The sequence below is a fragment of the Pecten maximus genome, chromosome 10, assembly GCF_902652985.1.
Source record: "Pecten maximus chromosome 10, xPecMax1.1, whole genome shotgun sequence".
Classification (NCBI taxonomy): Eukaryota; Metazoa; Mollusca; class Bivalvia; order Pectinida; family Pectinidae; genus Pecten; species Pecten maximus.
Genome location: NC_047024.1, coordinates 10269960 through 10284534, shown reverse-complemented (window position 1 = coordinate 10284534; position 14575 = coordinate 10269960). Strand labels below are relative to the sequence as shown.

Genomic DNA, 14575 nt, shown 5'->3' with positions numbered 1-14575 from the left:
GTATGGTGTGATGCCCCCTCTAAATGTGTGATGCCTAGACTCCTCCTTGTAATGTGTGATTCCTGTCACCTTGTAATGGATGACCCCATCCCCTGTGATGTCCCTCCCCTTGTAGTGTGTATTCACCTCCCCAGCCCCTTTTTAATTGGTGACCCCCTCCCTTGTAATGTGTGATGTCCCTCCCCTTGTAATGTGTGATGTCCCTCCCCTTGTAATGTGTGATGTCCCTCCCCTTGTAATGTGTAATGTCCCTCCCCCTTGTAATGTGTGATGTCCCTCCCCCTGTAGTGTGTATTCACCTCCCCAGCCCCTTTTTAATTGGTGACCCCCTCCCTTGTCATGTGTGATGTCCCTCCCCCTTGTTATGTGTGATGTCCCTCCCCTTGTAATGTGTGATGTCCCTCCCCTTGTAATGTGTAATGTCCCTCCCCCTTGTAATGTGTGATGTCCCTCCCCTTGTAGTGTGTATTCACCTCCCCAGCCCCTTTTTAATTGGGGAACCCCTCCCTTGTAATGTGTGATGTCCCTCCTTGTAGTGTGTAATCACCTCCCAAGCCCCTTTTTATTTGGTGACCCCCCCCCCCCCCCCCCCCCCCCCCACTGTAATGTGTGATGTCACCTCCACAGCCCCTTTTTATTAGCCCACCATCATCAGATGGTGGGCTATTCAAATCGCCCTGCGTCCGTGGTCCGTTGCCCGTCCGTCCGTCCGTCCGTCCCTCCGTCCGTCCCTCCGTCCGTCCGTCCCTCCGTCCGTCCGTAAACAATTCTTGTTATCGCTATTTCTCAGAAAGTGCTGAAGGGATCTTTCTCAAATTTCATATGTAGGTTCCCCTTGGTGCCTAGTTATGCATATCGCATTTTGAGACCTATCGGAAAACAACATGGCCGACAGGCAGCCATCTTGGATTTTGACAATTGAAGTTTGTTATCGCTATTTCTCAAAAAGTACTGAAAGGATCTTTCTCAAATTTCATATGTAGGTTCTCCTTGGTGCCTTGTTATGCATATCGCATTTTGAGACCTATCGGAAAACAACATGGCCGACAGGCAGCCATCTTGGATTTTGACAATTGAAGTTTGTTATTGCTATTTCTCAGAAAGTACTGAAGGGATCTTTCTCAAATTTCATCTGTAGGTTCCCCTTGGTGCCTTGTTATGCATATCGCATTTTGAGACTAATCGCAAAACAACATGGCCGACAGGCTGCCATCTTGGATTTTGACAATTGAAGTTTGTTATTGCTATTTCTCAGAAAGTACTGAAGGGATCTTTCTCAAATTTCATATGTAGGTTCCCCTTGGTGCCTAGTTATGCATATCGCATTTTGAGACCTATTGGAAAACAACATGGCCGACAGGCAGCCATCTTGGATTTTGACAATTGAAGATTGTTATCGCTATTTCTCAGAAAGTGCTGAAGGGATCTTTCTCAAATTTTATATGTAGGTTCCCCTTGGTGCCTAGTTATGCATATCACATTTTGAGACCTATCGGAAAACAACATGGCCGACAGGCAGCCATCTTGGATTTTGACAATTGAAGTTTGTTATCGCTATTTCTCAGAAAGTGCTGAAGGGATCTTTCTCAAATTTCATATGTAGGTTCCCCTTGGTGCCTAGTTATGCATATTGCATTTTGAGACCAATCGGAAAACAACATGGCCGACAGGCAGCCATCTTGGATTTTGACAATTGAAGTTTGTTATCGCTATTTCTCAGAAAGTACTGAAGGGATCTTTCTCAAATTTCATATGTCGGTTCCCCTTGGTGCCTAGTTATGCATAAAGCATTTTGAGACCAATCGCAAAACAACATGGCCGACAGGCAGCCATCTTGGATTTTGACAATTGAAGATTGTTATCGCTATTTCTCAGAAAGTACTCAAGGGATCTTTCTCAAATTTCATATGTCGGTTCCCCTTGGTGCCTAGTTATGCATAAAGCATTTTGAGACCAATCGCAAAACAACATGGCCGACAGGCAGCCATCTTGGATTTTGACAATTGAAGTTTGTTATTGCTATTTCTCAGAATGTACTGAAGAGATCTTTCTCAAATTTCATATGTATGTTTCCCTTGGTGCCTAGTTATGCATAAAGCATTTTGAGACCTATTGGAAAACAACATGGCCGACAGGCAGCCATCTTGGATTTTGACAATTGAAGTTTGTTATCGCTATTTCTCAGAAAGTAATGAAGGGATCTTTCTCAAATTTCATATGTAGGTTTCCCTCGGTGCCTAGTTATGCATATTGCATTTTGAGACCAGTCAGAAAACAACCTGGCCGACAGGCAGCCATCTTGTATTTTGACAATTGAAGTTTGTTATCGCTATTTTACAGAAAGTACTGAAGGGATCTTTCTCAAATTTCATATGTAGATTCCCCTTGGTCCCTGGTGTTGCATTTTGGGACCAATCCGAAAACAACATGGCCGACAGACAGCCATTATCGCTAAATCTTAAATTTTATATATAGGTTCCCCTTGTTTGAAAAGTACTAGAGGGCTGTTTCTGAATTTACACAGATTAGTAAGACTTAGAGGAAGGGAAAAGTAGAGAAAAGTTCCATCTGACATGGAACCTATAAAGATCATTCAATGGTGGGCACCAAGATCCCTCTGGGATCTCTTGTTTGGTGACCCCTCCCCCCCCCCACTGTAATGTGTGATGTCCCTCCCCTTGAAATGTGTGTTGTCCCTCCCCCTTGTAGTGTGTAATCACCCCAGCCCCTTTTTATTTGGTGATGATGTCATGATATACTTTTTGTAGGTGGTGATGCAGTCTCGGGACTACAACGCACTCTCTATGAGTGTGATGGCCTTTGTGACCATGCTCTACCCCATGGAATACATGTTTCCAGTAATCCCACTTTTACCTACCTGTATGTCGTCTGCTGAGCAGGTAAGTCATCATTAACGAACCCATATTGAATTCCTGGACCATTAAAAAAGAATATTTTTGCCTTATTTTTTTTCTATTTTGGGGGGGGGGGGGGGGGCTGTCCAAGCAATTATAGCATCTATAACTATCTGAGTATCTCAAAGAAATGATGGATATTGGGCGAGGTGAGTGAAGGGGATTCCTTTGCTATATATATATATATATATATATATATGGTATACTGTATACCTGGTAATTTTTGCCCCATGTTATTTTCGGTCTTTGTAGCACAAAATATATTTGCCCTGTTTTAAATTTGCCCTAAATTGTTTTCAAGAAATGTCCTTTTCCTCGTTTGTAAAATCGGAAAACTCTGTTCGGAATTCTGAATGTAATTGCTCTAGGAACACATCGGACTTATTGAGTTCCCCCAGTTGTCTTATCAGCTGGGCTATGAAATGTAATCAGGTGTGAAATAAGGAATGTTTACCCGTGCTCAGATTTTCTTTTAGCTCCTATTGATTTAAGTAAGATCGGGTATGCATGGGTGATTTTAAGCAAACACAATCAATTGTAAGTTCAACATGCTGTGACTATGACAGACCAGTGTTTTCTCTTGCTTGTTCACTTTGTACATGTTCATGAATGGAAGCTACAAGCGATGGTGAACTCATAAAATTAGCCTTTTCCATGGCAGGAATTTGATGTCACTCTGCGTTTCATTCTGATCATGACCAGACTACATAATTGTCAAAAATGACTGGATTTTCAAAATAACTTATTATGTATCATTCTTTTAATTGAAAATACTAAGACTCTTACGCGATTTTGACCCATATTCTTTATTTAAATCAATGTGATATTTCAAATGTACTAGGCCTAGATTTAGATATAGATTTTATTTCACATGCATATATTTGAATAAAACAATGTTTTATTTTATAAATTCAGTGGAAAAATATCTAGCATTGTGTTGCTTGTGATTGTATAGAAAAAAAGCACAGTTGAAAAGTACGTAAGAGGGTTTGTTTTTGATCTGACTATATATATACACTTGACCAATGTACTATGGTTTATAAATCTTTCATTCCGCTAGAAATTTTCGCCTTCATCTTAAATTTGCCCTATCTTCAAAGGGCGAAAATGGCAAAATTTAAACGGGTGTGAACGTTTACCAGATATATACAGTATGCTGTGTGGGAAAAATTTGGCTTGCATTTCTTTCTGCTAACAGCTAGGATATTTTTTGTTAATTATCGAGTAAAACTAGACTTGGTATACGTATGTTCTGAAGAAGAACTGAAGCATTTATACCTAATGAATAGGATAACTTTATTTCTTAATGTCCTTTACTCATAACTAAATTTTATAGGTACATGTAAATCTAATTCATTTGTGAAGGACACGTCATGACGAAGCACTGTATTACTGTTAAAATATTCCACATATAATGATCAATATATCAATGGTAGTCAATTTGGATTATTCCTTTATACAGTGTTTGCGTAACTTGGATAAAGAAATTGTTTATTAGCAGCTTTTAAAGGATTGATTCCAAGGCAATCATTATAAAGCCCACACAGTTACAATCCTTAAATTCTCCCTTCTCTCTATTGTTGTGTGGCTGCATGCTGTTGAATGTAAACATAATTTAGGCCCGTCTCTGTGACAGATTGATCAATATGTTATAGCGGGCAAGGACTAGAGGGGCCACCATCTTCTAGAAATATGGAGAAGCAATGTGCTGCCTATCCTTATCAGTTTGTCCTCTACTATATATTTATTGGATTATTAATACATAATATTAGTCCCCTACCAATGAAACCTCTTCTCCAGTGGTGGAAACCAGGGAAACTAAAGGTTTCTGTTCTATACGCCTTGTATGTATGTAGTACGTATGTACCTAATACTTATGTAGGTAATGCCTACGTTTGACAGCGTTCTATCCACCTCGTTCCTAGAGGGATTTTGATCAAGCTTCACACAATGATGAAGGGCCATTATATCTCGGACAAGTTGGAGTTTTAGGGTTGTTTGGTCAAGGTCTAGTTCACTTACTATTTTTAGTGGGCGCTTATATAGGGGACATGTATTGCTTTAGCAATACTGAGTATGCTTGTTGATATTTAGCTGTCAATGTTTAAGCCACTACCTTACATAGTGCAGATCTCTATTGTGTTACTTGGCAATGTATAGCCCTTTTTAGATCATCTGACCCAAACGGTCAGGATAACCTATAGCCATGGTGCTTCATCTGTCATTATGCACCGTCTGTAAACTTTTCACATTTCAAAGTTTTCCTCAAGTTCTACCTGTGGAATTCAGCTCCTACTTGCCTGAAATGAACTTCTTCTTGAAAAACACATTTCAAACTTCTTCTTTAGTTACACTGGTGCCATTGAACTGAAAATTAGTAGGATTATTAAAGGAAGGGGAGGTCAGTCATCAAGGTGTTGTTATATTTTGGCCTGGTGAAAGCTTTGACACTACAGACATGATGGCCAACAACTATGTATCCAACCTTATATCAATAAGATCTTGGACAAGTTGGAGTTTCGGGCAGATTCAATAGTAATTTTCAGAGTTATGGCCCTTTATAGTAAAATTACGATTTGACCTTGTGAACATGATTACTTGACTAAATATGGACATGGAACTTGGTATGCAGCCTTATTTCAATAAGATCTCAGATGAGTTAGACAATTGGGCTAATTTCATTTTACCTTGCAGAGTTATGGCCCTTCAGAATTTTATTACCATTGAACCTTTGTTGTGAACAAACTAGCTTTCGTTAATATGATAAGATATTGCCAATATCTTGAATGTAAAGACTTATAAAAAAAATATAGGTCTCTAACGAGATCAACAATGGGAGATGAGGCTGTATACCGTATTTGACCTAATAAAGGCGCCTCCCCTAATAAGGGCGCCCCTACCTTTTTTCCAAGAAAAAAATCTTTGACTGAGTGTCAAAATGGTGTTCAAATGTAATAATTCATTTGAAATGTTTGGCTATTTAATGTGTTCAATTTTCTTCAGGAAATTAAGTCATTGGAACACAAGTTTGCTTTTCATGTGCACCTTTGTTCTTGTAGCTTTCCATAGATATAAAGGATAACACAAGAGACTATCCAAATGAGATTATGTTATACTTTATCAGCTGCGCATGCACAGTCAATATTAAACTTTTAAAACTCCCAAGCCCACATTTTATGTGTAATAATTTGTTGTATAATTATTTGTCTTAGGTATGCAAGAAATGGTACAAATCAATTCCATAATGATTTTGATATATTTTCTAGGATCCCATTTTTAAGCCTTTTCAGTATTGACCAAATTCAAAGAAAACTACAATTTTATTTTCTTTACAGCTGTTGCTTGCACCTACTCCTTACATCATTGGAGTGCCTGCTAGTTTCTTACCCTACAAAAATGGTTTCAAGGTACCCGACGATGTTTGGCTGGTCGATCTTGACTCAAACAAGGTATGTCAATACTGAAATTTAGTCATTGAAAATCTAATGAACAATGCCACGAAAAAAGCATGAAAAATTCCTTTAAAAACCCATATTAAGAAACACCATGAAAAAGGTAACATAAATATGACCAGGAAAAACTCATGAAATCCATTTTCATGCCCGTCCAATTTTGGCTTGGATGAAGAGCTATGAATCGAAGTTTATGCAAACCATTGACCTTGACCTACTTTCAAGGTCACAGGTGTCTAATGTGTCAAATGTGTGAAAAGCTTTAAATGACTACTTCTCAATAACCAATACTCAGTATTGTTTAATTCACTGACATTTTCTTACATCAATTTTTTGTTAATTAATGCAATTTTTATCCTTTTTAATCAAAACATGTAAAAAAAAAGTTTCAATTTCCAAATCAACAAAGGTATTAATATCTACATCGTTTTTGTTCATCAAAGAGTTACATCCCCTGACAGATTCATTCACATTGTGTGATGATAATGATTGAAAACCCCCATGACAATTATCCCACAGGGCGAGACTTTATAGATATATAGATGGATAACAGACTGATCTTATTACACACAAATTGCAAGGGCTTACATAATTATGAATACATGCCATTTCCTTTGTGTATTTTGGCTTCGGTTGAGAGTTATTTTGAATGTAAATAAGAGTGTGTGTTTTCTCACATGGAAAATCTATGTGTATACTTTTGTGGTTGTTCAAATGAGTTATAATACACATATAAAGGCCTAATTTTGCTGCTTGTCTAATAAGATCCATAGTGTTAGCTACAAGGTTATCTAGAGGACATGCACAGTGCTAAAGTCTTGGTATTGTGATTGTTGAAATTTTCTGCTGATTGGAACATCACGTACACCTTATGCATAAATGATATGCAGAAATTGATTGCGAACATCTTGTTGTGCTTGTTCCAGTAACTGCCTAATGATCATTACCATCTGTGTAAGATTTCAAAAATGTGTTTCCTTTATTAATCTTTTGATTAATTTTCGTGAAACTTTGAAGAAGTTATGTATGCAGATCTAATTCTAAGGACTTTCTAAGCCTGTACATTGTATATATAGAGGATATTGATTGGTTCCTGTTTAATTATTTTGCTGTTATCAGAGAATCTATGCATGAATAGCTCACGTCAAGTTAGTATTTTCATCAAAAATTAGTCTGAATATTTTAGAAATACAGCAAAATAACCAATTTATCTATCTTCACTTCTGTTGGAAAAATCAGCAAGTTTTAATGAGGTGAAAACAAAGGTTCAATCTGATTGGTCATAGAAGACAAAACTTATATTTTCACAGCAAAATCTTATGTTTTCACTGCAAAATCTTGCAATGAAAATAAAAGTTCTATTAGTTTGATTTTCTATATTTCACTGGCAAAAATGCAATAAAACGATGTCCTCTCTCGTACCCCAATGTGATGCAGATCTTGAATATGATGGGGGCCTGCAGTGAATTCGTGATAAGCAATTGGATAACATTTATTCACAGATTAGATCACAGACTGGGAACTGACAGAACGACTTACATTTATGTATCCCCTTTCTATATACATTTATATATCCCCTTTCTATATACATTTATATATCGCCTTTCTATATACATTTATATATCCCCTTTCTATATACATTTATATATCCCCTTTCTATATACATTTATATATCGCCTTTCTATATACATTTATATATCCCCTTTCTATATACATTTATATATCGCCTTTCTATATACATTTATATATCCCCTTTCTATATACATTTATATATCCCCTTTCTATATACATTTATATATCGCCTTTCTATATACATTTATATATCCCCTTTCTATATACATTTATATATTGCCTTTCTATATACATTTATATATTGCCTTTCTATATACATTTATATATCGCCTTTCTATATACATTTATATATCGCCTTTCTATATACATTTATATATCGCCTTTCTATATACATTTATATATCCTCTTTCTATATACATTTATATATCCCCTTTCTATATACATTTATATATCCCCTTTCTATATACATTTATATATCCCCTTTCTATATACATTTATATATCCCCTTTCTATATACATTTATATATCCCCTTTCTATATACATTTATATATCCCCTTTCTATATACATTTATATATCCCCTTTCTATCTAGAAATATTGATTTGAACAAGTTATTACCAGTTTTTTTGTAATATAAATAATTGTCATGCATTTGACTTGTCCACTGAAAGGCCATCAAGCTGCAATAGTGGACACTAACACCTGTTAATGATATGCTCCAATAAAATATGGGTTTCAACATTATACTTAAACTGCTTGATACACAATATTTGATTGATTGCCAGATGCTCATAAGATATATAATTACAACATTGAACATGCACAAGTGTTTAATTAACTTTGGAATTTAAATGTAGAAGCGTGATGATGTTTCTGCTGTGTTAATCAGCCACCTGCACACAGAAGCCATTTAAACTGTGGATACATGCATATCATACAACTTGTTGTGGACTTGTTTACACTGTTTTCTAGGGTCTAGATCTAAATGGTTTTGGTCATTTTCACTTGGTGTCCCAACATCTACTGAAATCATTTTCACTGTGAGAGTTGCTTATACATGCATCTTATATATTAAAGTAGGTGACTATCAGCTGGACAAAAAAAAAAATTATGTGACTGCTGTCAGATTCAAATATTGACTCAGAGGTATTTTATATTCCATCATTATTAAACTGACAGGTAGGGTACGTGTACTGTATATAAAATCAAATCTTTGAATGGGTTATTCTATGTACTGGTATTTAAAGTCTGTGAATCGACTGAATCAAATGGCAAGAGATATAGTATTGCTCCTGTGTGGTCGTCGACACATATGGGATGCAGTCATGCAAACATGTTTACTCATCATATGAATCTATTGCTGGTCTAATTGACAAAAATGAATGTTATTGATATTTGTACATGTTTGAATGCAGCAGTCAGGGGAAAGCATAGATTACTAGTCGAGATATGTCGAGATGTTTGTTGATTACAGCAAGTCATTTTTAGCTCGTCTCTTCGAAGAAGAGTGAGAGCTTATGTCGTCACTCCGGCGTCGGCGTCGGCGTTGGTTTTTCAAATGTTAAATTTGTGGTGCAAGTGTTGAAAGGCATAGTAATTTATGGTAATATGGTCCCTGTGGGGGTCAAACTATCCCCTGCCGGAGTTAAACTAAAAGATTTTTTCGAATAAAAAAAGATTTTTGAAAATTTTTGGACCGCTCCCTGCCTAACAATGTCCTCGGGTCCAAAACCTTCAAAATCAGGTTCACTGTCACTATTTTCATTGAAGATATTTTCAATATAATCGTCGTTGTCACTGTCCCAGTCGGAGTCAAAAGCGGCCGCCATGATTGAATTTTACGATTTGTTTACAATCTTTGTCGGGGCCTGTTCAACAGAGCATATCGTAGTACTCCTGCATTGTGTATAAGTATACACACCATATTATGCTAGTTTGGGGCCTACACAACCAATCAGAATCGTTTATATTTATAAACATGTGGATGGGAAAATACTACGAGCCGTGCGAAAAAGGTTGTCAACAGATCGACATTTGCGGTGACCTTACGAGACCGATACTAGCGGAACGACATTTGCGGTGACAAGCGCTCAAAGGGTTAATACATCACTTTATAATTGTACTAGGGTGCTGATATTTGGTAAAAGAGTCCCTATGGAGTTACATTATCCCTTCTTGGGGTAAAACTGTAAAAATGCTCACAAATGACAATTTATACTGGTCCACATTTTTCAAGGGAGACAACTCTCATTAGGATAATATTTTGTCAAAAAATTGAAGAAATATGTCCAAAAGCAATTACATTTGTTTTTAATATATTCATTTAATCTACAACAGCATAGCTTGTCTCCCGAATGTTTGTCAATAAATAATTTATATATATATAAATTGGTATGGTTTTGAAAATTGCATGAATTCACAAAACATGATCTGATCAAGTAAACAATATAAATATTATTAATGCAATTTGCGAAACCATTCCAATTAATATATTTTAATTATTTATTGACAAACATTTGCGAGATGAGCTATGCTGTTCTCCAACAGCTCTTGTATTTTTATTCAATAGAAGTATACAAATCTTTTTTCATTTAATGTTACCAAATTCTTTTTCTGACATTCTGAATGACTCAAACATGTAGTTTAAGCTGCTTTGTTCATATTATTTGATCTTTATAATCATAACAGTTTTATGGAGAAAGCACAGGTCTGCTAGAGCTTGATAGCTAGAGTCGAAATCATTTTCAGAGGTGTCATACAATCTTTTTATTGGTAGTAAAATATTGAGTTCATGAAAGTAAAGCTGGTGTTTTCAGAACACGTTTTAGGCTATACATATATATGGTACTTTAAGGAAGGAAACCACAGCCTGAAATTGCCATATTGGATCTATCTTGGTCCTTTTAATTTGGAGCTTTGTGTAAAACAGTGGGTGTTTTAGCACATCATGTTATCACACTGTAGACTGTTTAATCAGCAAGGTGTGTCTACCAACTAACGACACTCCTCATCAAAGGTCACACCTCAGTTTTTATACTCGCTTTCCAAGTTTGAATAGATTGTACACATCAGCTTTTTTTAACTAGTAGTTAAATTAAATATAATATGTTTAATTAGCACAACAGTCAGGTGTAGTCCAGGACAAAGCTCAGGGAATTCAGTTTTATCACACCCAGACCTCCAATTTGAAATATGTTTTGCCCTCCAAAATTTATCGTCATTTCAGCAGGAATCTCATTTTAGCAATTTCTACGCTTAAGACATTGCCCTGATTGCACTTTTGACATTTTCTTCATTATATCTCTTTATATTGGTGAAAAATTTTGGGTATGCACTCATTGAGTCATTATCTGCTGAAATTAGATATCCCACTTAAATGTGCCAAAATAATTATGTGCATAGATGAATCTCAGAAATCTGTAACAAATTGAAAACATGCTTTTGAAATAAAATCAATGAAGAAATGTTTGCTGGTATAAAAGTTTGGTTCACCAAAAGAACAGTACCTAGATATGACCAGATCTCCATTGATTTTATCTGCCTGTACGACGTGGTACATAGCAGAGAGTTTGAGGTGCTGTTCTCAGCAATTCTGGGTGAATATAGTATGTATTAGATAAAAGTTTTAGAATTAGCTTGTCCTAGACAACAGATGATGGAAGCACTGTTATGTAGTTAGCCAGGGTTTGTACTGGGTATTTTATAGATTGGTCCTTTTCTGATTAAAAGGGGTTTGATCTGCAGAGTTTTAATGGCATTAGACACCATTTGGAATGTTCGTGACCATATTTAGAGGAAAAGTTCCAGGCCAAGTCGGTATTATTGCTGGTACATTAGGGTCATATGGTGTGACTGTAATGGTGATACATTTGGACATGGGACAGGACAACCCTGTATAAATTTATCTTTTCCACTGAAAATTATCTGTTGAGTGAAAATGCATTTACTGTTACTGTAGAACTTGGTTTGATTGGTAGTCATAGCGACTCTGCCTGGGACAATGTCAGCTATATAAGGCTATAAAACACCGTTAATAAATTTTAATTTTGGATCAAATTTGCAGTCAATATGCAATTTAATTTGTGCTTTAGAATAAATATCAAATGTTTTTTATGGATTCTATATATATATAGGACTTGATTGTTATCACACTTTTAGACACAGCTGCTGATAGAGATTTACTGAACGTATCTGTCCCCTAAAAACATATGTGGATGTTTTGTTGTCCAAAGGACCCTTTATACTATATATAATAGCTGATACAGACAAAACTCTCGCGGATATATGGATTTTAATTAATATCAACACATACCAGACAGGAAACAAATGCCCTTTGTAAAGGAGATATGACATGATATCAGGAAATGATTAACTAATCTTCATGAAAATTGACCTGACTGAACTTTGTAATAAAAATTACTAAGTGGCTTAAAATTGGTAATTTTCTCAATATCTTGAGACTTTTTGGAGAAAACATGCAATTTGATTTTCAAAAAAGTGATGATTTGAAATTATTAGAATGAAAAAATGCCTCGGTATTCTGTTTATAGGGATATTTAAGTTGATAAACTATATCTAGTACATATGTAGTACATATGGAAATTTCATGACTGTTACTAAATATTTTTTCCTCACTTGACCACTAATACCTGATTACTTACTAATAAGTACTTAGTGACCCCTAGTGTATCTATGTAAATATAATATTTAAAAACTGGTCTCTTAGAATATAAAAAGTTTAACAGGTAAAGACATCAAATAAAAATGTTTTTCACTAATCTATACAGAAATCTGTTTTAACTCCTGAAATTTCTGGTTTTCATTAATTAACCAGCTATATAACATCTTTAATTTTTCATTAGCATAATAAAATTATGAGACAAAGTAGTCTGCTGAATGTGTGTTATTGTCATTAATTCATTACAAGTATTCCATCATCAATGTGTTCATATGAAACAGCATTATGGTACGTGACCCTGTACAGTTAGTGAAAATTAGCTCCTTGCCAGGGGTAGGGGTAGTAAAATTACCCTAAATCTTTTATTTTTGAACAGAATAACTTCAATTTTTGTTTTCAACTTAAACATTTATATAGAATACTGCATGCATAATGAAATTTGATTTTTCAATAGTTCACATATATATACAGGCCTTAGAGCACAATTATACTTTGGGGTCGTTGTACACGAATGTGGTATATTTGGAAATTTCAGAACCATTTCTAAATATTTTTTCCTGACTTGGCTGTTGCAGATATGTGCATAATTTTAGCATAGCTTTAAAGTGCAATATTAATTTTAGTGAAAGAATTTTTTTTGATACCATTCCAGGTTTGTTTGTGTGGTAGGACACATAGAGTTAATAATTAAGGCTTGAGTACTAATATTTTGTAATTTTCCCGTTTTCCCTTTATATAGTGCGGTGGTGGCACTTAAATGGATATATCTTTCTGAAATGCTGGTCATGAGGTACTTTCTAGCTCACTGTAGGTTCAGCTTGAATAGTTCTACAACATAATATGAAAACCGGATATTTTTGCAAAGTTTTGGAATATTTTAATTTTGATTTGGGAAATTGATTGTGGTCTGAGGCCTGCATATCAGTGCTCACAGGGGGATAACTCTTACGAACTGTATTCAAACATGGGTCCAATCAAACATAGTTCTGACATTAGATTGGAAATCTTTTTCCTGGGAGGTATCATTTTTTTAATGTGTCAATATATTGCATTAAATTGAATCCGTTCAGTACTGCTAGTACTGCACTAACTGCAGTTTTATATCTATTGATGAATTGATTCTCATCTTATAATTAAAATGCCAGGGATTGTAGGTATGTGTTACTTATATATATATACAAATGGTACCAGGTACTTAAGATTTAAGTTTCATCCTGTGCCATATAATTTGAAGGCATGTTTTATAAATATACAGAAAACTTCAGTAGGAAACAAACTACTGCCTTTATATCTAATTGTCATCCTAATGCCTTGGAGTTGTCACTTCTGGAAAGTTGTCATAAACATACAAATCGAAAATGTCAGTAGGAAGCTGAGCCTGTCATTAATAAATATAACCTACCGGGTATGTAAGATTTAATTGTCATCCTTTGCCATGGAATTTAAAGGTGTATGTCATAAATATACAAATAGAAAACATCAGTAGGAAGCTGACTTCTTACTGGTACTTTTGATTTAATTGTCATTCTATGCCATGGAATTTGAAGGTATACGTAGGTCATGATAGTATACAAATGGAAAATTGTGGGAAGCTGAAATTGCTTATTTTAGACTTAGATGACGTCTCTGACCAAGGAGTGTTCCTAAAGTATTAACAACAGTTTACATCAAGGAATTAAAAGTGTAGACAATGGGGGCGGGGGTTAGCTATACTGTAATGTAGCTGCCATTCTTGGGGTTGCTTTCATTCTAGTGGGGTGGTAAGTTCAAAAAATATATTGCTGTCACTCTAAGGGTGATGGTAGCTGTGTATATTGCTGTCGCTCTAGGAGATGGGGGGGGGGGGGGGGGGGGGGGGGGGTGGGTGGGTAGCTATATATATATTGCAACAAAAATGCGGTTGTTTTTGCTCGGTTCTATTGTACTTTTGTATAGTTTTAAATGAACTTTCTAATTTA

The 14575-nt window shown here is 35.6% G+C and overlaps 1 protein-coding gene across 1 annotated transcript in view; it reads left to right on the top strand.

Moving 5' to 3' along the window:
* The window catches only part of LOC117336066 (MAP kinase-activating death domain protein-like), a 124622-nt gene that overhangs the window by 24005 nt on the left and 86042 nt on the right, over window positions 1-14575 (top strand). Inside the window, 2 exon segments of the mRNA XM_033896428.1 lie at window positions 2769-2900; window positions 6251-6364. Coding sequence (XP_033752319.1) covers window positions 2769-2900; window positions 6251-6364 — 246 coding nt within the window.